The following is a 22,889-nucleotide window of genomic DNA, read 5'->3' as shown; positions in this document are numbered from 1 at the left end:
CCATGGTATTGGGAAGGGAGAAGAGTTCTCAAACATCTTCATAGGATGGTGCTGAGGAAAGTCTTTTATTTGGTTTTGAACAAATTGCATTTGCTGTAACAGCTGACCAAAGAAAAGTACTGGAGGAGTTAAACCAGTTGAGAGCCCTCTATCTTCTAGTGACTTTCTGGTATGGTAACACAATTATTCCTGGGAATTGCTTATGGAAGAGGTGTGTCTTTTCTTGGCTGACATAGAAGCTTGAGAAATGTCAAGGAGTAACAGAGGTTTTAAACATATGTCTTGCAGTTACTACATGGCAATAAAAGTGTGTGATACTGCTAGTACCCTGATCTTTACAATATCAAAGGAGGGACTGGTGGTAGCTGAAAGTTTGGTTTCTGTGCAGAAACTGGTATGGAAACTCTGATTCCCATATAAAAGTTTGTTTTAGCTGGATCTCTTTGTGTTGCTTTAAGAAGCAAATGCTTTTGTGGTTTACTCCATTGACCCACTGTGTGTAAAATGCTGTTCCAAAGTTACAAGCCACTCTTCTCTTTGATTCACGCTTCTCAGCAAAGCCTACAAAGAGATTTGCATCATTTGCAATAATGTTGTTCAGTGCAAAGACTTTGTTCTGCTGTAGCGTTTTGAAACTTGGTGTTGTCATGCTCCCATGACAAGGAGAGCACAATAGGAGTCATAATGACACACAAGGTTTGCACAACTCGTAAATTCATTGCAGGTGGGCGGTTCCTGGTAACTCCAGGCACAAAGCTGTGGAGTACGTGAACTTGCCCGAGTTGTGTGATTGGTTCTCAGTTATTTCCCAAGAGTTCTTGGAGAATTGATCTCTGATCTTTTATTTAATATTTTCTGTGCTTTGGGAGGGCGACCACCTGCACGTGGTGTTGCCACAGTCTGCTCATTGTTCACTTCACTGTCTGGCTCTCCAGGTTCACCAAAATAAGTCCTTTTTGCAGGAGGGTCTTTTGGTTTACCTCTCTGACTATTGAATGCAAGGTACAGCTGAACACTCTCCTGTTCATGAAACTGCCAGTCACAGTGGATCAGCAGTTGTGTTGTGTGAGGGAGATCTCTGCATGGTCTCACTAAACTGAGAGTAATGTTACAGCATCTTCCTTATCCTAGGAAAAGGAGGTGGTATCTTACACTTCCAAGCTTCCCTTGCTTTAGCTGTTCTGCTTGGCTTGTTCCTTCTTCACGAGAATCTGTCTTGACAGTGTGTCATGGGCAAGCACAATGGTAGAGAGGAACAGTTAAAGAACAGCTAGGCCTTCTTTCATTGATGTCAAGCTAAATTTGTTCTTAAACTTGTAATTTCACATTGAGTCACATCCAATGGCGCCTGGAATCGATACATGTGAGAAGCTTGGTATTTAAATGATGCTTTGATGATTTTTCTTGGTGTGAGATCACTGGTGCTAAGGAAAAGCTTTTTGCTGTGCAGTGGATCCAGCCTCTGTTCTGTTGTTGCTGACTGTTGGTATCAGGAACAAGGCAGACTTCTGGGTGCAGGAAAAAACCTGGTTCAGACAAGGCCATGGCGGTGACGGTTTGTTCCAGGAGCACTAACTGCCTGTAGCTCAAACAAAGCTGGTTGATAAGGCCTCCTTTATTTTAGCAGGGTTGATAAAAGTGTTATCAGATGCATAGATAGAAGTTCTCCCTTTAAGGACCTGTAAGCAGGAAGGAGTGCTGAGGAAGGAATGAAAAGGAGGCCTAAAGCAAGGCAGGATTTAAGAGTTCTTGAGATACTTGATGATGTTTTGAAAAGAAAGCTCTTGGACCATATCCCATTGAAAACCCGTTCAAGTTGAGTAGAGGTTGCCAAGGAAGCACACAGATGGTACCTTGCAACTCTCCTACATGAGCAATATAAACTCATTATGGATGTGTTTTTGTTGTGGGGTTAACTTGAGACCAAATCCATACTTAATACTGTCTACATAGTAAAAACTTCTGACCTGGGCTTTCTCTTCTTGTAAGACTGGATTAACTTGTGTGATTGGGACTTCCAGCACTGGTTCTCTTTTACTTTTGGCTGGAAACTCCACTCTCATGGGAGGACATAACCAAAAATTGCAACAAATTTCTGGAGAGGGTGATTCCCCTCCAGCCTATGCCAAGCTGATGGAGAAAATCCAGAGTGTGCATGGGCATCAAGATACACTGCTGTGTGCAAAAGCAATGGAGCCAAAGCAAAACATGGAACTCTGAGGGGATTGGTAACACTCAGCAGTGAGGAACAGTTAATGCTTCTCTTGGGAAGAAGCATTTGGCTTTCTGTAGAATATTGAATATAGGGTCTGTCAGGGTTTATGGTAAAGTACACGTGCCATGTCTCACACATCTGACATGAACAGAGCTGAGCAAGGAAGACAGAGTGAAATCTGGTTTTGATGTTAACTGCCCCTTAGTCTGTGATTGGAAACAGGATCATCTTGAAACTCGTGCTTTCATTGCATTTCTCTATGAGTAGTGAAGAGATTTTGTTTTGTGTCTGGGTTTAATCAAATGAGGTGAAAAATTGTACCTCATTGTACTTAACTACAGCAGGAGCTCGATGTACAGGGCACTCTGAGCTCTGCTGTCAGGTGTCCATGGACTGAATATGAGCAAAACTGGGATTGACTCAGCCTTGGGCTATTGTTGACTCTAAACAGCTGTCCTCAATGCATCTTAGAAGAAGGGAATGTTGCACATAGTTTCTGGTAAAAGACTCATCTTTGAAAGCCTAAAGAATTGTTTCCCTGGAAAATAAGAGCATTAGATACATGCAGACCTGGCATGGCTTCAGAGGCTACTGGAGAATTCCTCTCTGGCTACTGGTAGCCACAACTGTTACCATATGGTTGTAAATGCTGACTGGCAGACAACTGCAGAGCACATGGGGTTGGAGTTTTATGTAAGACACCAAAGGTGTGTGGGAGAGAAACTGGTCTGCTAATATGTAAATGTGCATCTGGAAGATAAGATTATACAGATTGTGGAATCTTTCTTTTTTTGTAGCATTGGAAAAGATACTTGCTTATTGTACTAAAGCCAAAATTCTTTGCATTGACAAGAGCCTTGTAAACGTGTAATAATAATTCTGCTTGGAGAACCTGTGCTGCAGTGGATGCTGTTCCTTCTTTGCTCAAAACTGCCTTTCCCCTCATCTCCTCCCATACTCAGACACTCAGTTCTTTGGTCAGGCATGAAACCTTGATATCACTCAATAAGAAATGACTCTTTTCATGCCTCCTCTGATCGTAATGGACATCAGCCTTCCAGGATGATGGTTCTTCAACTGAGTTACTGCTTGATTCGGAGCTATTGTGCTCCTTAGCCTGTTGAGCAAGTTGTTGTGGGCTGGAGTGTGAATGTTGGGAGTTGTTGCATAAGCAGGCTCAAACAGCACGCTTCTGGATGCAATTAATATTTCAGGATAAAACATTCTAGCAAGGTGTTAAATATAAAGTTGTGTCTCTGTCAAATCAAGCCCACTCTTCTTTCTTTGCTCCCAACATGGAATTTGCCTCTGCTGGCACAGCTGAGGTCTCTTCTTCTAAAGTGGGGAGGGTAATTAGTAGAGTTTCTCTGTGGGTTTGCCTAGTTTAACAGGTCCAGGATATTGATTGACAGCGGGAAAGGGTGCGTCTCCTTGGCACTTTCCTTTCCTTGTCTGGCTGAGGGCAAGTTGTGTGTTATACATGGGTGTGATATGTTCTCCTTGCATAGCACAGCACCTTGTCACTGCTCTGTAACTTTTGCTAACTTAGAGTGAATGTAGCTTTGTGTAAATATGTCCCTCTCTCAGGAATGTCTGGCGAAGGAAGACTTGTGATCTGATAGAATTTTTGAAATTTCAGTTGAGGTACTAAATCATTGTAGAAGGATTTATTTTCCAAGTAAACTACACTTTTATTCTTTCTCTCTTTTTTTGGGTCCCCTGCTATATTTGTTTCTGTGCACATTCATCACCTCTACATGTGCTGGTGGCTCACAAGCACAGACACCTGTACCTGCCCTGCTCTGAGCTGCTTTTCTCCATGGTAATTGGTGCTGCTAGTGGTTCTAGGTGACTAGAATGTCACCTAGGTGATATTCTAGTCACCTGGATGCTGGTGATTCTGGGGAAGTGACTCAGGTGATTGGTCCTCATGTGATTTTCTGGTCCTCTGAACCAGGGCTGCATTGCAGCCATGGTGAGCTCCAGGCAGTGCTGTGCAGGTGGCTGGAGATTTTGGAGTGTAAGCAGGAAAGTAAAAGGGCAGTAATGCAACAAAAGGGTACAAGTTCAAGCTCAGGGAGTTTCTAAAAGGAGTTCTCAAAATATGCCTGTAGAGCATCCTGTTTATCACACCATTTCCTTCTTTTGGACCTTCACAGCTGGTGAAAGGCCTTGCTAGAGACCATTTGAAAAGCAATTCCAGCTTCTCAGGAATGACTGCTTTAAATCATTAACCAAAGGTCATCATTACTGGCAGGAGCACAGAAATAGCCACCTTGTTTCCAGCTGTGCTACTCACATCTGTACAGATGTGAAAGCTCCTTCCCTCTGCCACCCTCCAGTCCCATGGTTGGAACAAGGGCCCAGGGCCCTTTGTTCACTTGACAGTCCCTTTGGTGCTCCTGGTCCCTCTCTTTTTCATGCCTTCTCCCCACCTTGCTGCAGGTGTGCATGTATCTCTTCTGACAAAGGGCTACTGTAGAATATCCATTTTGATTGTTCATTGCTCCTCAGAAGTTCTGGCCCCCACTGCACATGTGTGTTGTATACAGAGTAGCTGGCCAATTGCTGTAATTTCCTGTCCAACAAATTAAAATAAAATCCCAACTGGAGTGTCTGTACACTGGAAACTGGAGTTAGTGAGAGTTGGCCAGGGCAGGAGCACTTAACACCAGGGTAAATTGTCAGGATGTGATTCAAACCTTTGCTCTTGAGTTGGCAGCATTTTACTTATCACTTAGCACCTCTGCAGAGGGGAGATGTGACAACCTCTTGAGCTGTATGGAATAGGACGCTGTAGCCTGGTACCCCCAGTGTGATTGCTGGGTTGTAAAGTCAGGTCTAATTTATCCTGCTTGGATCCTCCTGTCACTGTGAGAGACAAGGCAGTGGGACACACGGAATTGTTTGTGTTGCTGGCTGCACAGTGAACCTCAGGTGCGAGATTTCCTTCCCCTACCCCCACCCTGAGCAGGGAGTTGGCCTTGATATTTTACAAAAGCAAGTTAATAATTAAAGCAGCTCCCCTGCAGGAAGCACAGCGCTCTTTCTGCCGTACCCATGGAGCAAGCTGAAAGTGTGATTCTTCCTCTTTTTACCTCAAAAGCTGGAGGTTACCTGGGGTGAAACGTGATGCTAGTCAATAATGCCTGAACCTCGGAGCTGGCCCTTGGGTTTGTCTCAATATTTACGCAAATACTGCAGTTTTGCTTTTTCTTTGGGTAAGGTCAACCGAAGCGACAGCAAAATGGCCAAGTGTAAAAACTCTTCTCAAATCCTCCTATTTTATCTGCACTGGCTTTCTTTATCGATGTGAAAATGGCATTGTGGAGTCCTGCAGCAGAGGTGCTGCGCTGGGGTGGTGTCAGGTTTTAGTCACTCGATAGCAGTGTTGTCTCAGTCTGCTCTGGCTGATTTGTTACCTGCTAAACCAAAATAAATAACCCACTTCTGCTTGCTCCTCTGCTCAGGCTGCCTTTGTTTACATGGCTTTGCTTTTCTTTTTCGTTAGGATTTTTGTTGCCAAGATACTACAGCGAGGAAGATGAGAAGGTTCCTAAGAGCCGGACACGACCCAGTGCGAGAGAGGCTTAAACGCGACCTTTTCCAGTTTAACAAGGTACGGTGGTGCTTTCCTCAGACTTCAAGGCATATGTGTGCGAGGCAAATCTATCCTGAGCCTCTGTGCCCTGTAAATGCAAGGATAAACTACTTGAGTGTGGGTGGAAAAGTTAAATTTAGGAGAGGTGGTTTGTTCTCTTTTTTGATTCTGTCCTTTCCCCCCGCCCCCCCCGACGTGCCTGAGTAGTTTTGTTTAAGCTCATGAGCATGTTCTCGATTCTGGCTTTCCTTTTTAAGAGAAAGGACATTGTCACGCTGTTAAGTGGCACTTGCTGGAAGAAGAGATCTTCACAGCAGCTTTTATATGCTGTGAGTGGTCTGTAGTTTGTCCTGCTATGTACTGTGACTGTTTCTGTTAGAGGTGGTCTTTGTGGAACTGCCAGGAAAGTAAATATTTTTCTAGAGATACACATGAACCACAGCTTGTGATGCAGCTGAAACCAGAGTTCTTTGTCCTTGATTATACTTTTGGTTTACAAGTATACCTCTGTTTTCAAATGTGAATTTTAAAGGCTGTGGAAGCACCTGGGATGCATAGTGGCCATTAATAATGAATTTCTATTATCTTAGTCTGAATCAGTATCTAGTTTTTTTCCTTCCCTCTGTGAAGAAGAAATGGCAATGGCTGTGCTATCTATCCAACACTCTGGGCATTTTTCTTTTGAGTCCTGGCCAGGAACATAGTGCTTTCATCTCTGTAAATGCCTAGTATTGAATCATTGCTGGACTAATGGCTACTTACACCTTCATTGGGGAGCAGAAATATGTTTGTAGGTTTTGTATTTCCAAGGTTTAAACGGAATTTTGCTGAAAAGTATAATGGATAAATGAAATCAGCCTAGGAAATAGCATCCTTGATTCATTAGAATTGTAGTGTAGATAGATCCTTAAAGTGGAACTTGAGATAAATGATTTAATGTGATTGGTACTAACCAACAGCAATTCCATGCATACATCCCTCCCTGAGGAGCTCAAGAGTGCTTCAGGTCTGTTTTCTGCCTGCTTCCATGAGGAAATGCTAGTGCAGATGCAGTAGAAAAATCAGTAAATGCAGCCCAGGACTGAGCTGTTTGCATAGCTAATGCAATGTCAGCTTCAGAAAAGACATCCCAGGGATGGGTCAGAATTGCTTATAAGCATATAAAATTATATACACCTTGGAAAAATCTTTGCCACTTCAGGGGTGTCCCTTCCTTGAATATGCCTTTTTCTTATGAGAATGTTTGGCTAAACTTCCCCTGCCAGAGACAGACTAATTTGGATGATGCAAAACAGGGTTGAAAGAACTAGCTTTTGCAGCAGAGGGAAACTTCCAAATATATTAGAAGCTGACATCAGGATTTGTGACTCCATTTGATTCAGTCCTGAAGGTAAATATTGCATCTTGTTTCTGGGGAGACAACTTTGGACACTTCCTAGTGGTTTGCTTTGATTAACAGCTTGGTAATTAAAGGCCTTGTAAAATGCATTTGCACCTTTAAGCGACAGTAACTTGTTCTTTTCTAATAAGAATCAGAAGGGAATGAACATTATACCAGAATCTTTTACACTATACTTTTTTTCTTGCATACAAATCATGGATTTTTTTCCCAAGTCTTGTGTCTCCCATTCCAGTATTTCCAGAGATAATGGGTCATTTGAAAGCCTCTACCCTTTGATCCAATAAACATCTACTCACAGCTAGGTAGACTGAGAAGGTCTGGGAAAGTCAGACCTTAATTCTGAGCTGTTGAAGGTTGTGGCTCCAAGGAGGCAAGAATCATAGTGCTTTGTGTGCCAAGGCTGTCCTTGTCTAATGTGCTATTAAAGCAAGCACATTAGTGCTGGTAAGCAGGTTTTTAAACACTTGTTATTTGAGGTCTTTGAAAGACTTCTGGTTAAGAACCTGCTTGGGAAATACTTTGTGGGACTATAAAGTTGCTGATCAGAGAAATTGCACGGTGGATTTGCACCTCTTCAGTGTGTGATGCGGGTCATGACTAAATGGAAGGTCTGTACCTTAAAAGCACTGGGGATTCCTGCCCTCATTTTACCCAGAAGTTGAATATAAATGCATTTTGCCACACAGGTTTAGTGTTAATATTGTGGAATGTATTTGACCACACTGACCTAGTAATGGACTTCAGTTTAAAAAGTCCACTTGATTGGTGGTGGATGATTTTTTTGTTTGTTTGTTTATTCTGTCAGGTATAAATAGGCTGTGATCTTTTCAATGTTTCTCTCTTGCATTTCTGTTCTGGATAAGAGGTGGTCCAGATGGTTTTAAAGGACTGATTGACCACTGGACTAGCTCTTCAAATTTGTTTGTTTCAAAAACCACCTTCCTAAACTCTGTTAGTCAATTAGCTTTGCATATCTGTTTCTCTGTATGAGTAAGAACTTCCCATGCCTGTGTGTACCTGTTGTGAGAATCTGTTTTTAGTTCAGTGGATAGAATGAAGGATAAGGTATGTGGACTTGGCAGTCTACTTCTTGAAGTTTATCCTGCTTTTGGAAGTAGTATTTGGATGCCTTTGGCTCAGTCCAAGCCCTGCAGAATGAACATGTTCAGGCTGGCATTGTCAGACTAGATGATGGGTAACACACAGGTGAACCAGCCTGTCTTACAGCTGAATGTTACCAAACTGGGAGCATTGCATTTAATTTATGGCTTCGTGTTTTTTCCCCTGTTTTCAGCCTTCCTACCTGTCTGCTGATGGGTGTGATGGATGGATGGCTTACCTGAAATCTGAACTGGTGTCTGTGCAAAGGGGGGTCAGCACATCCAGGCTTCATTGTTCCTTCAAAAGGCGACTTAACAAAGGGACAGGGCTTGTATGGCCTGTGGTTGGGTTTGGCTCTGCTTTGTCATAAAACAACCTGAGAGGAGAAGCAGAGAGAAATGAAAGGAGGAGGACAGAGCTGAATTTCATCGGCACAGCTTTAGTGTGGGCTGGGAACAACTGTTCAGTTTGGCCACGTTTTTCCTGCAGTAACTGTGACTGACACGAAGCATCTCTGTTAGTTAGTGCTGCTGACATCAGCCTTACTTGTACCCAGTCTGACAAATCTGTGGTCTGAGGAAAATGAAAACGAAAGCTCCCACCTTTCCCCAAAGAAACAAAGGCCCTTTTGAGAAGGAGGGCACATTGTGGGCACTCCAGTTTCTTCTTTCAGCTCTGCTGAAAGGCTCCATTGTAACCTCTGCTGCCTCCTGCCCCCCTCGCTCCCCCCTGCTGGGTTTACCTGCTGAGCAGGTGAAAGGATTGGCTGATGAAAGCTGCCCCAGAGAGGGGAGGAAAGGAGGCCACGGAAAGCTGACTTGCTGTGATTTAACAACTGGGTGTAAATAAGCACAAGGAAAAGATCTGGGTAATCAGGACAGTGAATGTGAATGCCTGGCTCTGGTGGTGTCAAATACAGCCCCCAAACCACCCTGAAGCCTTTATTGCCCAGCTGTGGAATCAACTCCCTCTTATGTCATTCATTTGTCTTTGTTACCTCTTATGGGCATCTTGGTTGAGGTTCAAAGCTATCAGAAACCATTAGTACATTTGCTGTGGTCCATGAGAAGTTGTGCAGCAAGCACACTGTTGTTGTTGCTGATACTTCTCTTTTGCAAATTTGCCTGTGGAATGAGGGGGGTACTTCAAATTTTTTGTTGAATGAAAACCTGGAGAAAAAATTACCCTCCTATTATTATTACTGAATGATGCACACTTGGTTATGCAGTTCATAGGTCTCATACTTGAAAATTAAAGCTTTATTGACTTGTCTAGTGTGTTTACAAATTAACACATCAAACCCAAGATATAATTAGGCCAGTATTAAAGCTAGTGTTGACAGCTCCCTAACAGGCAGTACAGTATTGTATAAGTCATGATTTTCTGAGGCTAAAGCTTTATCTTCTGGACTGGATTAAATCTCGGAATAATCACAGTTTCTAATTGATGTGTCATTGAAAATTACACCTACTTGTGCTGATAACATGACAGTGCAGTGACTGTGAACAAGTTGAAACTAAAACAGTGGAGTTACACTGGTGTCTCCCTAACAAGTTCCTCACTTTGTTTTGGGTGAGAGTGGATTGGAGTGGTGTTTATTGCCTGGGCTACACCTGATTCATTTAAATGACTGATTTCTTGTTAAGATAATGTGATACCTTGAATCTTCTTCCCAGAATTGTACACCATAGCTTCATCCTCCCACAACGTTGATAATTAGGAAGCTTTTCTGTGTTGTCTCAGTAGCTGTCATGGTACAGAGCAATTCCTCTTTGCCTGTGCTGGAAACTCCCCTGTTTCAATTCTGAGTCCATAGATAAATTCCTAATTTCATACAGTCTCCTCTAGGAAGTTTTATATGTGTAACTATGCAGAGTTTGGTTAGCAACAACTTCAAGGGTGATATTAAAAAGATTGACTTCTCAAAATTTGTTTTTAATCAAACCTAACACTTAAATAACCTTCTTAGAATATGAGTAAGTAAGGCTGAATATTAAGTTATCATAAAAGGAAGTAAACTTAGTGGACTTGGAACTGGTAGTATTAATCTTAGTTTACTACCTGTAAAAGATAAAAAGTTAGTAACTACTCTTTAGCCCAGTTTAATGAGTTGGCAAGCAGAAAATTGGGAAATGCTTCAGTATTTCCAGTTTTATATCTGCTAAAGTGGCTTTTCTTCCCCTAAGAGGATTTCAGACTGGGGTAACTGATGTTTAGAGGAAGGAGGTCTTTTCTTACAGTGTATGAATTGTGATCAAATGGCTAAAAATGGAGCAAACTGGCAGATATGGAGTAAGCTGTATCCTCCTCTGCCTGTGTCTTTGAGTAGGAACAGTAAAAGGGCATTAAAGTACTTTGCAGCAGCTGGGAGCACCTCAGGCTAATGGCCTGACCACAGAAATGAAACCAGCTTCATTTCATTCTTGTGCAGGGGATTAAGTTGGGAAATCACTCTGCAGGAAATAAAGTCCAGGTGTTTCTTTTAGGCTGAATAAAGCATAAAATGTGGTAGCTTTGCTTCAAAGGCAAGATGGAAATGAGGATGGGAGTGAGGTGCAAGTGCTTGCTTCTGTAGATGGAGGGTTCTCTGCTTGTTATTTTCTTTTAACCATGAGGGTAATGAATTCCTATTCTGCAGCTGACTAGCTTGCTTTAGAAGAAGGTATTTTCCAGAAGCTGGGCCTGTAAGGATAACAGTGTTTTCCAGGAAGTAGCCCTATTGATCTTTGGGCTCACCAACCCCTCTTTTACATGGCTGTATGTTGGTGAACTCACACACACTTGTTTTGCCTAAACTATGATAACAGCTGTACATTAGCACTTCTAAATACCTGACTGAGCTATTTTCCAAGCAGCTTGGTTGCATCCTGTAAGTATGGCAGAATATTATTCCCTGGCCTGTAAATCCACCAGCCATGCTCAGTTTGGGGTGTACAACATGCTCCAAATCTTCCTCTTGGTGAATTGTACTTTAGGGAAGCCACTAAGGCCACGTATCATATACTGCTCCCTATGACAGTGACATCTTTTTAGTCCCAAATGGCTTTGAATTAGTGTGAAGTGGCCTAGCAGGCTCCTGTTCTCTTTAAATTCCAGCATTCCTTGTGTTCTCTCTGGAAAATGGATATGGGTTACATTACTTTTCCTGACTGCCCATAGTAAATCTGTTTAGTTTCCTTGATGAGCACTGGTGGTCACTCACAGCTCTCCATTGCTTTGCACCATTTCTTGATGTCACTCACCAAGAGAGGTCAGGAAGGCTGACCTGTGTGGAATGTGGCAGATAAAGCTGGTCTTACAGGACTCAGTATTTGTGTCAGACTTTGAAATTGTGCTGAGCAGTTGGTTTACAGAATTGAAGTTGATGTGGAGTGATGGAGTGTGTTGTATTGACTGACTAAGCTGTGCTTATGCAGAGTTATTTATAATCTTAACATCAAGAGCTGCTTGGGCTACTGTTTTCAGGATATTTCTCTTTCATTTCTGTTATACTTCTGCACACCCTGCCTGTGGAGCCAGCGGTACTTGGAATATATTCGTCCTTAGGCTGTTTGTTCAGCAAATCTAACCTGTGTCTGAACACTCTTCAAGAGAAAAAGCTGACTTCACATGCTGTATTTCAGACTGCCATGCCATATGTACCAGCTGGTTTTTATCTCTGTACCACAGAGCCCATGAAACATGCTGTTGCTCATGATTTTTCTTTCTCTCTACCAGACTGTGGAGCATGGATTTCCCCACCAGCCCAGTGCTCTGGGCTATAGCCCATTTCTCCGCCTTATGGCCATCGGGACACGGTCAGGAGCCATCAAACTGTATCTTTTGAACAACTTGGGCTGGATTTCTCCAACCCAGTCAGGACGTGCAACTTTGAAGACATTCGAAAAGTTAAACTAAGTATAAATTTGCAGGCAAAGGTTACTGGAACGCTGGAAGAGTTTGCCAAGATTCAGTGTGATTTTGGTCTGATCAGGGTGGGATTATCCTTCTGAGAGCTGAGCTACAGCTCAGCCAGAACCTGAGCTGATGCAGATATTAAACAAGACTCTGCTTTTGCTATGCAGAAGGTCAGACTAGATCTGGCCTAAGTTTAGCAATCCTTCATGTTGTAAATTCCAGGGTTGTTTAAATATTTGGGGCAGGGTTCCTTTTTTTTTTTTCCTGAAGCAATTCTATTTCAAAGGTTAAAGCTAAACTCAGAAATGCTTTCAGCTTCCTGAGTTTTTGACCATCCAGGAATTAAAGGTCTAAACATTGAAGGTGGTAATTTTTTAATTTTTTTTTTAAGCCAACGATGTCCAGTCTGATTTTTGTGTGCATGTGAGGCACTGAGGTGTTTCCCATGGCACAGTACCAGCTAGGCAAGTTGTAAAACAGGCGTATCACCCAGCCCAGAAAGGAAAAGTTGGTGCTGTCTCTGCCAGCTTAATCATTCATTCCTGGTGTTGTTTGTGCTCAGAGGCTGGACTGCACATGCAGGCAGTAACCATCTGTCTCTTGGTTACAAATTAGTTAAGCAGGATTGGAGTGTCTGGGAAACCACCAAATATCCCTGAGAAAAAACAGGGTCCAGGCACCTCTTCTGCATATGCTGGAAGGAAGAAGTAAACTTCCGTGTTCTCCATAACCTGCCACAAGCATGTAAAATCAAAGTAGATTTGCACTGATTCCTTTCAGTCCAGATCACCAACAGTAAAACATGGTTTCAAACTAATCTCTTTTTCCTCTTGCTTGCTAGCAAGCTTCTTATCAATTAATTGTAGCTGTGGGTCACCTTAAATACTGTAGATCCTCAACCAACTCATCAGATACGGTGCTCCTGGGGTGGAGTTCATGGGTTTACATGAAGAAAACAACACTGTAATGCAGATTCACTTTATACCTGATCAGGTAAGTGTATTTTCAGTACCTCTGCGACTTATGTAGATCTCTCTTAAACAGGTGTTGATTTTATTTCAGGAAACTGGGCTCCTATTACCAAGTATATTCAAATGCTGCTTGTTTGGGACAGGTTTATCCCAGTGTATTTTGTGCTCTCAGCAGTGCTTGTTGCTGTGGAGATGCTTGGTAAAACTAAAAAAGAAGCTTTAAACTAAAGAGTAGCTTTCTTGTTCATAACTGTTAGTCATTTATCTCCAGCAACATAGTGGGAATGGTAATAAGGCCAGGATAGTTCAAGCAATCTGCTGCAGAAGCAAGGACTTCCTTTTCCTTTTTTTTTTTCCTTTTTTTTTCTTTTTGCAGCCTCTGTTTTTTCAGTAGGGCTGGGTGATCTTTCCTCTGCATGACAGACAGAACAGGAGCTGCTGCTGAGCTGATTTAATTATTTTCAGGAGTTCAAAACAGCACTGCTCCTTGCCTGCTGTTAAGTTTGTTGCCTTTGTGTTTGGGGGTATTGAATCTTGCTCCTGGGGATTGCTGAACAGTTATTGCCACAAACTAAAAATAGGAAAGCAGAATTTTCCAATTGTCTGGTGACTGTCTGATCACTTTCCTTTCCCTTGACTGTCAGACTGGTGTCTTGGCCACAAACTTTGTTGCCTGATGCCCCCAGTACAGCACAAGTGGCCTCTTTATGAGAGGGATTTAGTTCTTGAGGCGGTTTTGGGTGTCTGTTTGCTTAACTAATGGTATAAACTGAAACTCCCATGGGGAGTGTTGCACCAGGTGTGGCTGCAGCAGGTAAAATGCTTCAATTTGAACAGCCAGCCAGCAGGGCCGGGCTCATAAAAGGATTCTGACACAACCCTCCAGAATGAGGTTGGACACGAAGAATGTGAGGAGTGTGGTGTAGCAGACTGTGTCAGCCCCACCCAAAGCTGGGGTGTGTTCAGCAAACCTGTGCTGAGCCAGGAGGAGGTGAGATACAGCCTGTGGCTGCACTGCTGGGCTTTACAGCCCTGGCTGATCTTCTCCAGGAGCCTGAAGCCTTGCCATCCCCCTCAGTGATAACCTGTGCCTCTGCCCTGTATACCTGTGTTTTTAGCCTTTAGGCTACTTCTTGTCTGCCTCCACCCCCCAAATCCCATTGCTGCAAATGTTTATCCACTGCTGTAAAGAGCTGAGCCGGCTCCCCAGTCCTGTTTTAGCAGAGAATTACGAACAGCAGCAACTTTACTGCTAAATTCACTGTGTTATAGTTAATATTGTGATTCTGGAAAAAAGCATGTTGTGTGTTTTTTTTAGTGCCAGCTGGTGACATTGCTGGATGACAACAGTTTGCATCTCTGGAGCCTGAAGCAGCACGGAGGAGCATCCGAGCTGCGGGAGGAGCATCGCTTCACCCTGAAGGGGCCACCAGGGTAAGCCACAAGAGGGGTTTTGAGCCAGTTTGGGGATAAGCAAGTAAGACAATTCTGCTATTTTTTAAGATAGAGTCTTCCCTGTTCTTAACAGCCTCTTACTCTGAATCCTTTGGAAGAGCATCCATGGAAACCAAACAGGAGTTGGCTAGGGCCTGGGAGACCAGCTTTTAAGAGTGTTGAACCAGTGTAAAGGGTGATATTTTTTAAAATACTGTGCATCCACTTCTGTGAGTATAGGAGCTGTTAAGGTTAGGTAAATCTAAGCACCTCTTAGGTCAGAGTTTAAAATACTGTTATGGTTTGAATTTCACTTGATTTTGCCAGTTTTAGGTGAGCTACTTTCAGCTGCTTTAGGAACACTGAAGAGAGGGTTCTGTGAAAAGGTGTCTGGTTCTTTGTCCATGTGCTTGTCAAAGGTCTTTTGTCTTCGAGCTTGTTTTCCCCCTTCAAAAGAGCCATGCCTGGCTCAAAATCTCTGCCTATAGAACAAATGACACCTGTGAATGTGTGATTTTTGGGGTGTCCTGCACAGGGCCAGGAGCTGGACTTGGTGATCCTGATGGGTGCCTTCCAACTCAGCATGTTCTACGATTCCACGACTCTCTGAAACGTCCATGTCGAGTTGTTAGCTCTCTTAAATTCTGCATCTGCATCCCCAGGTCTCCCCCGAGCGCCACCCAGATAACAGCTGTGCTTCCCCATTCCTCACGGGAAGTCCTGTACCTTGGCACGGAGAGCGGCAACATCTTCGTGGTGGAGCTTCCGTCGTTCCGGGTGCTGGAGGACAGGACCATCACCTCCGAGGCTGTGCTGCAGCGGTGAGCGAGCAGACAGGGCTGGGCAGGGGTGGAATCCCGTTAGCAGACACATCCTTTGTTCAGATGTCACCCGAGATTACCCTCTGGGGCCTCGCTGTTGTGTTAAGCGTTGTCCAGGTCCGCGTGACTCCTCCGAAAGTGACTTTGGGTCCTGCTGTGTTAAGTAACAGTTTCTGTCCTGCTCAACCCTGTGCTGTCACTGTGGAGGTCCAGCATGTGGGCAGTGATACAGGAGGCACTTAGGGTAAATCAGCAAACCCTGTGCCCTTGTGTTTACTTTAAAAAAAAAGAAAAAGTTGATGTTTAGCTGTAATTATGTGTTTATTTTTTCAAGCACTGGCAGAACTTCTGATGCTGCTTTCTCCAAATGAGGATTTTATCACTCTGGAGATTCAAGTGCTGCTGAAAACTGTCCTCCTTCATATCTTTGTTTCCTACTGACATTTCCATCTTACCTTTATTCTGTAAGGGAATAGGGTGGTTGGTTCAGACTGTCTTTGCACTTCTGGGATCCAGACTCTGTAATTCATTGTAAACCTTGGCCTTTCCCTGAAAAAAATAGGACTGGGTGCATGTCCATGTGGCATGCCTGGTGTGAGGTCTTACATTAGATTTTTCTGCTGCTTGAAGGATTTGTGGAAAGACTGTGCTTACCTGTTTGAACTTTTTGTTGCCTAATTTCTCATTCTTACCTTTTAATACAGTCATTTTAGGTTGTGCCTGGAATCAGCTTTTCTTGGTTTTCTCTTCTGCAGGGTACCAGAAGATAACTGTAACAGGAGATCGTGTGAATTGGTAGAAGCCCTTCGAGAACATCCTAAGAACCCTGACCAGATCCTGATTGGATACAGCAGGGGTTTGATTGTCCTCTGGGACCTGCAGAATAACAAAGTGACACACCATTTCCTGGGCAGCCAGGTATTAATTCAGTCCAGAGCCAGTTCAGCTGGGGAGGAAGGGCTCTCACCTCTCAGGGCACCCTGAAGACAAGTAGGTGCAGGGAGAGCCTGACAAAGCTGGTTTTTTAGTAAGAAAGAGTTGATTTTGAGGGGGTAAGAGCTCTCTGGAGAGCAGTCATTGTATGCCTTTCTTTTCAGCAACTGGAAAACCTCTACTGGCAGAGGGATGGCAGTAAATTCATTAGTTGTCACTACGATGGAAGTTACACCCAGTGGCCAGTATCCAGTGACAACAGGCAGCCGGAGCCTCTGGAAAACACTGTGCCTTATGGTCAGTAAGTGAGGTTTAATTGTAGCATACTTCTGTAAACTCAAACTAATTTTGTGCTTGTGTGGGATATTCAAGTCACATTCTCCCTGGTGTTTAATGGCAAAATTCAGAGCTGCCTTTTGAATGGGTCATGAGCCTGGACTAAGAGATTTCAGTCCAGCTTTTTTCTTGGATTTGAAACTCGTTTACATTGTTGAAATCTGTCCAGAACATGGAGAGCAAGTGTGTTGACAAAATTAGTGCCCCTTACGAAGAAAGGTGATGGTGATTCAGCTTATTGTTTCAGTGGGTGTCCTGTTCAGCAGGAGTTCCTTGGATCTTCTGTAATTAATAGTGAGCTGAGTGTATTTTTTTGATGACCTGAGCAGTGATGAAATGAAGCCTCTGATTTGCTGAAACCCATCAAATGGGGATGACCTCATCTTTTCAAGCACAGAGAAGCTTCTAAAGCTCTATCACCTGTACATTAGTTTCAGGAATGGTTGTGTTTTCAACAATCCTTTCTAGTTAATCAGATTCTCCAGCAACACTTCCATTCCCTGTTAGCCATCAGAGGCTTCCCCTGAGTCTAAGCTGTGTTTTGCTGTGGTCAGTGTGTCCCAGAAGACTTTTCTGATGTGGCTTGGTCTAGGGAGGTGATGCTGGTGCCTACTAATTCAGGTGGCTGCCCTTGACGTGGAGGGTGAGGTGACCTGGGTGAACTAGAATAAGCAACTTCTTACGTAAAGATGCCCTTCTTGAATTACAGAAAATGTCTGTTCTCTTAGGTCCTTTTCCTTGCAAGGCCATCTCCAAGATTTACTGGCAGACAACAAAAAATGGGTGAGTTTGTGGTGTATCCCTTCACTCTCACGTTTTTAAAGGCATTTAAAGGGGGTAGCACACAATGCCATAGCAGCCCTTTAGAGTAACATTATAAAAGTCTTTTGTCAGAGTTTGACTTGCCTCATGTCTTGGAAGTTGTGCTCACTCCTCACTTCAGCACACACCACTCTAATTTTCTCTTTCTCTTAAGGCTTCCTTACATTATATTCCAAGGAGGGATGCCCCGGGCGAGCTATGGAGACCGGCACAGTATCTCTGTCATCCATGGCAGCCAGCAAACAGCCTTTGACTTCACATCCCGAGTGATAGACTTCTTTATAATCTTCAGTTCCGAGCCTACTGCAGGTATGTGAGGAAAGGGCATTACTGAGGAATTAGGGTGGCTGTGTTGGCATGTGGAAATCTGCCTGGTATAAATAGCATATGAAATGTGATAAGGAGGTCAGTTGTTTGGGGAGTTTCTGAGACTTTAACAGAGAATCACAGAATCGTTTAGGTTGGAAAAGACCCTTCAGATTGAGTCCAGCTGTAAAAGATTTGCCATATAAAGGTGAAGTGTAAAATACTGATATAAAGAATGAGCTATTTACAAATGCCATACATTCCTCAAAAAAAGAGAAGCTGTTCAGCTATTCTATTAATGGGAGAAGATTTCTTAAGCTTATGTCTGTTTAAGCTGGACACTGGACATAACCAGGTCATGAAATGAGGATCTGAATATTGCTGTTTCAAAGAAAACACTTCAAAGAAAGCTAATAATTAAGACCAGAATTTACTCCCACTGAGACACTGTTTCTTTTAATTACTGCCTGGATTTATGGCTGGAGCTCTGGGTAATAAATCAGCAAAGGGTGACATAGAACCAAGGGTCATTATATAGACAACTTAATTTCGTTACTACTGGTGAACATGAATGTAAACCATTTGAAAACTGAATAGCTTTCATTCCTCAGATTGTATGGAGCTTGTCAGATTCTTGCTTCTGTTGAAGATCTTTCTTCCCCTTATTTCCACAGTAACTGTAACATTCTTCTTTTTATAAGCATCCTCCAAGTGTGCAGAGCCTACAGCTCACACTGCCATTAAATTTGTTCAGTACCTCAGATTTAATACTTTTTTAGTGTTAAAGAATGAGACCTTTTACTTTCTGTGAAATTGTTAGAGTTGTGATTCTCGATGACAGAACAAAAGTCTTAAAGATAAAAGAAATCTGAGGGGTTTTTTATGTAAGAGTTTGACAAAGTTCAGTTTCTGGATATGATTAGAAATCCTTTAGGATGAAGTAACTAAACTAACAGGCTCTATATTTATACTTCCCAAGGATTGAATTATCTCGTTAACACGAATTCTAGTGGGTTCAGACAGCAGCTGCTGCAGGAAGCTGAAGCTTTTGCACTTAGATGAGGAAGTTTTTTTACAATAAAATGAGGTTTCTGTGGTTGACAAGCTTCCTTGTGGCTGATTGCCTAAGCTTAGTGGATCTACGTGGCTTGCCTTGTTTGCCCCTAAGCAAAGTCTTCCCTGCAATGGCAATACGAAGGTATTAATTGTATACCAAAGCCACTTAATTTAATAAGCACAAAGCTTGTGCACTGCAGCATGGTCGGAGCTGGTGACTTTCCACTACCCTGAATATGCTGTGGAAACAATTTTTAGAAGACTGGCCCTTCCTGTTTTCTTTTTTTTTTTTTTTTTTTAAATTAGGTGGATGAGTGTATGGCAATCATGACAAATTCTAGTGTGCTTGCTACTTCAGCAACTTAAAATAGATTCTTACCGTAGCAGTGAGCTCAGACGTGTGTTTGCAGGGAAAAAAGTATTGTTAAAACCAAGTGCTTCTGGTTAACATTGACAGCAGCAGAGTGCAGGGCTGATCATGGATAGTGTAGTAGAGGTGTGATATTATTTATTTTGTTCAGAAGCCCTATGGGCGACTGCAAACAGTGGCACTTAGGGAAGCAAAGTGGAACTGAACAGAAAATATTTTTTCATGAAGAAACAAAACTAATTAGTGATGTGTTATGGCTGGGGCTAGTCAGAGCTTTACATCCACTCAGATTTCTGAGCTCTGTTAATTGTTACTGGTGTGAACTGATCTGTGGTTTTGGTTTTCCCCACCAGTTGCTGCTGTGGCTGTCTCAAGAACCTTTCTGCAATAATGTCCTTGTAGACTGAATTTTTTTCTTCACTCGAGATTTTTCATTGTATCTAGAATTAAAATTCTTGTTTGTGTTAGATGTCATCAGTCAAGTTCCATTAACATGTTTCTTTTGTAATCATACCTAATATACATAAGAATTATTAGATGATATGCACACTCCTTAAAAAGAAAGTCCAGATGATGTGCCACAACATATGAGAAGCAGCGAAAATGAGAAGTAAGAGAGCTGAATTGTAAATACTTGTCAGCTCAGGCAGAGGAGCATTGTGCAGAACCCAAGGCATTAGCATGTTTAAGCAGCTTAGCCTGGATGGACTGTGGTCCTAACACAGCACTAAATGGGTCACTGCTGGGGTGTATGCATGTCTTTCCACCCAATGCTGTTGATTAGCTGTAAGTAAAGTCTTTGGAATTCTGGCTGTTACAATAACAAATATGAACTTGTGTTATTTAACCACGTGTGTTGATAACAGATTTTTTTTATCCTGCAGTGGAATCTGTCAGAGGTCACTCTGGCAGTCCCAGGAATGATGTAAAGAAACTTGAATTTGCAGTAAATCTGTTAGTGTCTTTAAATCCATTAATACTAGTGCCTTGATAGGCCCAGTTAAGCCTAAGCCCAGAGGAATTTAAGGTTTTTCCAGCAGAAATGTTTATGTGGAGCTCTGTGATAACAGTTTTCAAAGAAGCCTCACAGGAAGTTTGTTCCTGTTAACGTTGGATGGCCAGTTTTGTCAGCCTCAGTAAATCCTGTTTCTGCAGAGTTCGATGACCCTTCTGCCATGGTGGTGCTGGCAGAAGAGGAGCTGGTGGTTATAGACTTGAAAACTGCAGGCTGGCCAGCAGTCCACCCTCCATACCTGGCTTCTCTGCACTGCTCAGCCATCACCTGCTCACACCACGTCTCCAACATCCCACTGAAGCTGTGGGAGCGGATCATCAGCGCTGGGAGCAAGCAGAACATCCACTACTCCAGTATGGTATGGCAGCTTTAATGTGTTCCCAGGGGTGTTCCCATGTGTTTAAGACCAGCAGGGCTGCCCAGAGTGTGGGTGGTCTGTGCTGCTGACGGGCTGTGGAGGGATGAGTCCCACCAGACGCTGTCCTGCCTCTTAATAGGGTCGAGAGAGGCTTTTTCCCAGAGCACCACCAATACAGTGACTCACTCTGGGGAATTAAAATGTGTTATTTTTTTAAGCTTTGACAAGCCAGAGGGAAAGTCTGAGTGTTCCCAGCTGTCAGTGGTAACAAAGTTCTCGTGTAAAAGCATGAAGCTTTCGGCACAGCTTCTTGAGGAGATGTGTGGAGCGTCTTCTAAAAAGCACAGTTGGTGTCAGAACGGGAACATCTAGTCCAAACAAAAGCTAACAGCGTGGACTGTTTCACTGCCACTTGCACTGAAGTTCATGTTCTCCTGCTGACTTTATATTCTTTTCACACTGTCACTGCCTAGGGAGTCACAGTCTTCTCTTAATGTGTTTGTAGCCGTGGCCGATTGATGGTGGCACCAACATAGCTCCAGATCCTCCGCAGAGGGACCTGCTGCTGACAGGGTATGTACTGCCCTGATAACAACCAAGGAGCCCTTTCCAGTTTCAGTTCCCCCTTTTGAACTAACTGAGGCTTTCCCATGAGATTAAAGTCTGCTCATCTTGCAGGGAGAAGGCTGCAGCTTTACAGTGCAGCTTCCAAAAGCTGTGCTGCTGCCTCTGTAAAGCCAACTGATTCTGCTGCTTCTGGCACGTTGTGATGTCCACAGATAACCAAGAAATCCGGCTGATTTGTAGTTTTGATGTGTTATCCATTCTCCTCTCAAACAACATAGGGGTGCAAGCAGTAATCCAAACTGCTTCAAAGGGAGCAGTGTAAAAGTGGAGCTTAATCTTGAAGGTTTTGAAGCATTTTCCCCACTACTTCACACTGCCCTGAGTCTCAAAGTAGAGGTTAGCTTGGGCTCCTCTCTGCTTTGATCACCATGAACAGACCTAGCTAAGAGGTGGAAGTAGCCATCAAGAGGTGGTCTCATTGCATAAAAATGTATAATTTTCTTTGAAAAGCACTTCTGAGAATTTCAGTGGGCTGTTCCTCAGACTTCAATCTTGATGGAGCATGTTAGAAGCTCCTACCTTGTGTTGGAAGACTGTTGCAAATTTTCACCTGGAGAACTAAGATTAAAGCTTGATTTTGTGTTCCTCAATTTTAATTTTTTCCCCTCTGTCCCCAAGCAGCATTTTTGTCAGGATGAATTGTTCCTTCTATATGCTACACTATTTTCCTTTTCCATGTTTTTTTGGCATAATCTTAAATTGTACAGTGGTGTCAGATCACTGAGAACAAACTGGATTAAAAAAACCCAACAACGTAAAACAAAGCAAAACCCACCAAAAAAACCCAAGAAGTCAAAAACCTTTCTCTTTGTAGCTTGTTCCTCAGCGTGGTTTGTTTCTTTCGTTGTTTTCCCCCTCTGTTTTGCCATCCATGTGCTGTTCTCCCGTGTGATGTGTTTCTGTAACCCCCCCACAGGCATGAAGATGGCACGGTGCGGTTTTGGGATGCATCTGGTGTCTGCTTGCACCTCCTTTACAAGCTGAGCACAGTGAGAGTGTTCCTCACGGATGCTGATCCCAATGACAACATGAACACCCTGGGTGAGGATGAGTGGCCTCCACTTCGCAAGGTGAGAGAGGATGTTGCTTTTAGAAGCTCTCTGGAAACCTGAGGATTTCTGATTCTTGTCCCAGTTAAAGATCAGCCACTCTCTATTCTCTCACTTAGGTTGGTACCTTCGACCCTTACAGTGATGATCCAAGACTTGGGATCCAGAAGATCTACCTGTGTAAATACAGTGGATACTTGGCTGTAGCTGGTACAGCAGGACAGGTATTGGAATGCAAACAGTCATCGTGAATCTTGCTTGTAGTGTGGGTTGTCACAGTGCAACCTGGAGAGATGTTAAAATTTAAAATGCTCATTTCTCTAGTGGTAAATTGATCTGTTTTCTGGGAATTTCATGGTGCTCTCTGGTGAGACCCCACCTGGAGCACTGCATGCAGCTCTGGGGTCTCCAGCACAGGAAGGACACTGACCCTTCAGAGGAGGCTACTGAGTTGATTAGGGAGATGGAGCACCTCTGCTGTGAGGAAAGGCTGAGAGAGTTGGGTTTTTTTAGCCTGGAAAAGAGAAGGCTTTGGGATGACTCATCTGCAGCCTTCCAGTACCTGAAAGGAGCTG

The 22,889-nt window shown here is 43.2% G+C and overlaps 1 protein-coding gene across 6 annotated transcripts in view; it reads left to right on the top strand.

The window, feature by feature from the left end:
* The window catches only part of LLGL2 (LLGL scribble cell polarity complex component 2), a 33,211-nt gene that overhangs the window by 1,400 nt on the left and 8,922 nt on the right, over positions 1-22,889 (top strand). For 3 of the 6 annotated variants that reach the window (XM_064675861.1, XM_064675862.1, XM_064675863.1), the window contains 13 exons: positions 5,727-5,834; positions 12,037-12,134; positions 13,128-13,209; positions 14,506-14,621; positions 15,284-15,442; positions 16,198-16,360; positions 16,540-16,672; positions 17,440-17,494; positions 17,688-17,842; positions 20,421-20,638; positions 21,144-21,211; positions 22,182-22,335; positions 22,434-22,538. In XM_064675861.1, the coding sequence (XP_064531931.1) occupies positions 5,760-5,834; positions 12,037-12,134; positions 13,128-13,209; positions 14,506-14,621; positions 15,284-15,442; positions 16,198-16,360; positions 16,540-16,672; positions 17,440-17,494; positions 17,688-17,842; positions 20,421-20,638; positions 21,144-21,211; positions 22,182-22,335; positions 22,434-22,538 (1,581 nt within the window). In that variant the 5' untranslated portion in view covers positions 5,727-5,759. Of the gene's footprint in view, positions 1-5,367; positions 5,389-5,417; positions 5,437-5,726; positions 5,835-12,036; positions 12,135-13,127; positions 13,210-14,505; positions 14,622-15,283; positions 15,443-16,197; positions 16,361-16,539; positions 16,673-17,439; positions 17,495-17,687; positions 17,843-20,420; positions 20,639-21,143; positions 21,212-22,181; positions 22,336-22,433; positions 22,539-22,889 lie in introns of those variants that run through there. The other 3 variants (XM_064675860.1, XM_064675859.1, XM_064675864.1) reach the window with 3 other exon arrangements.

Source organism: Pseudopipra pipra, chromosome 19 (genome assembly GCF_036250125.1).
Source record: "Pseudopipra pipra isolate bDixPip1 chromosome 19, bDixPip1.hap1, whole genome shotgun sequence".
Classification (NCBI taxonomy): Eukaryota; Metazoa; Chordata; class Aves; order Passeriformes; family Pipridae; genus Pseudopipra; species Pseudopipra pipra.
Note: the sequence above shows the minus strand (reverse complement) of the source record. Positions and strands in the feature narration are given on the sequence as shown.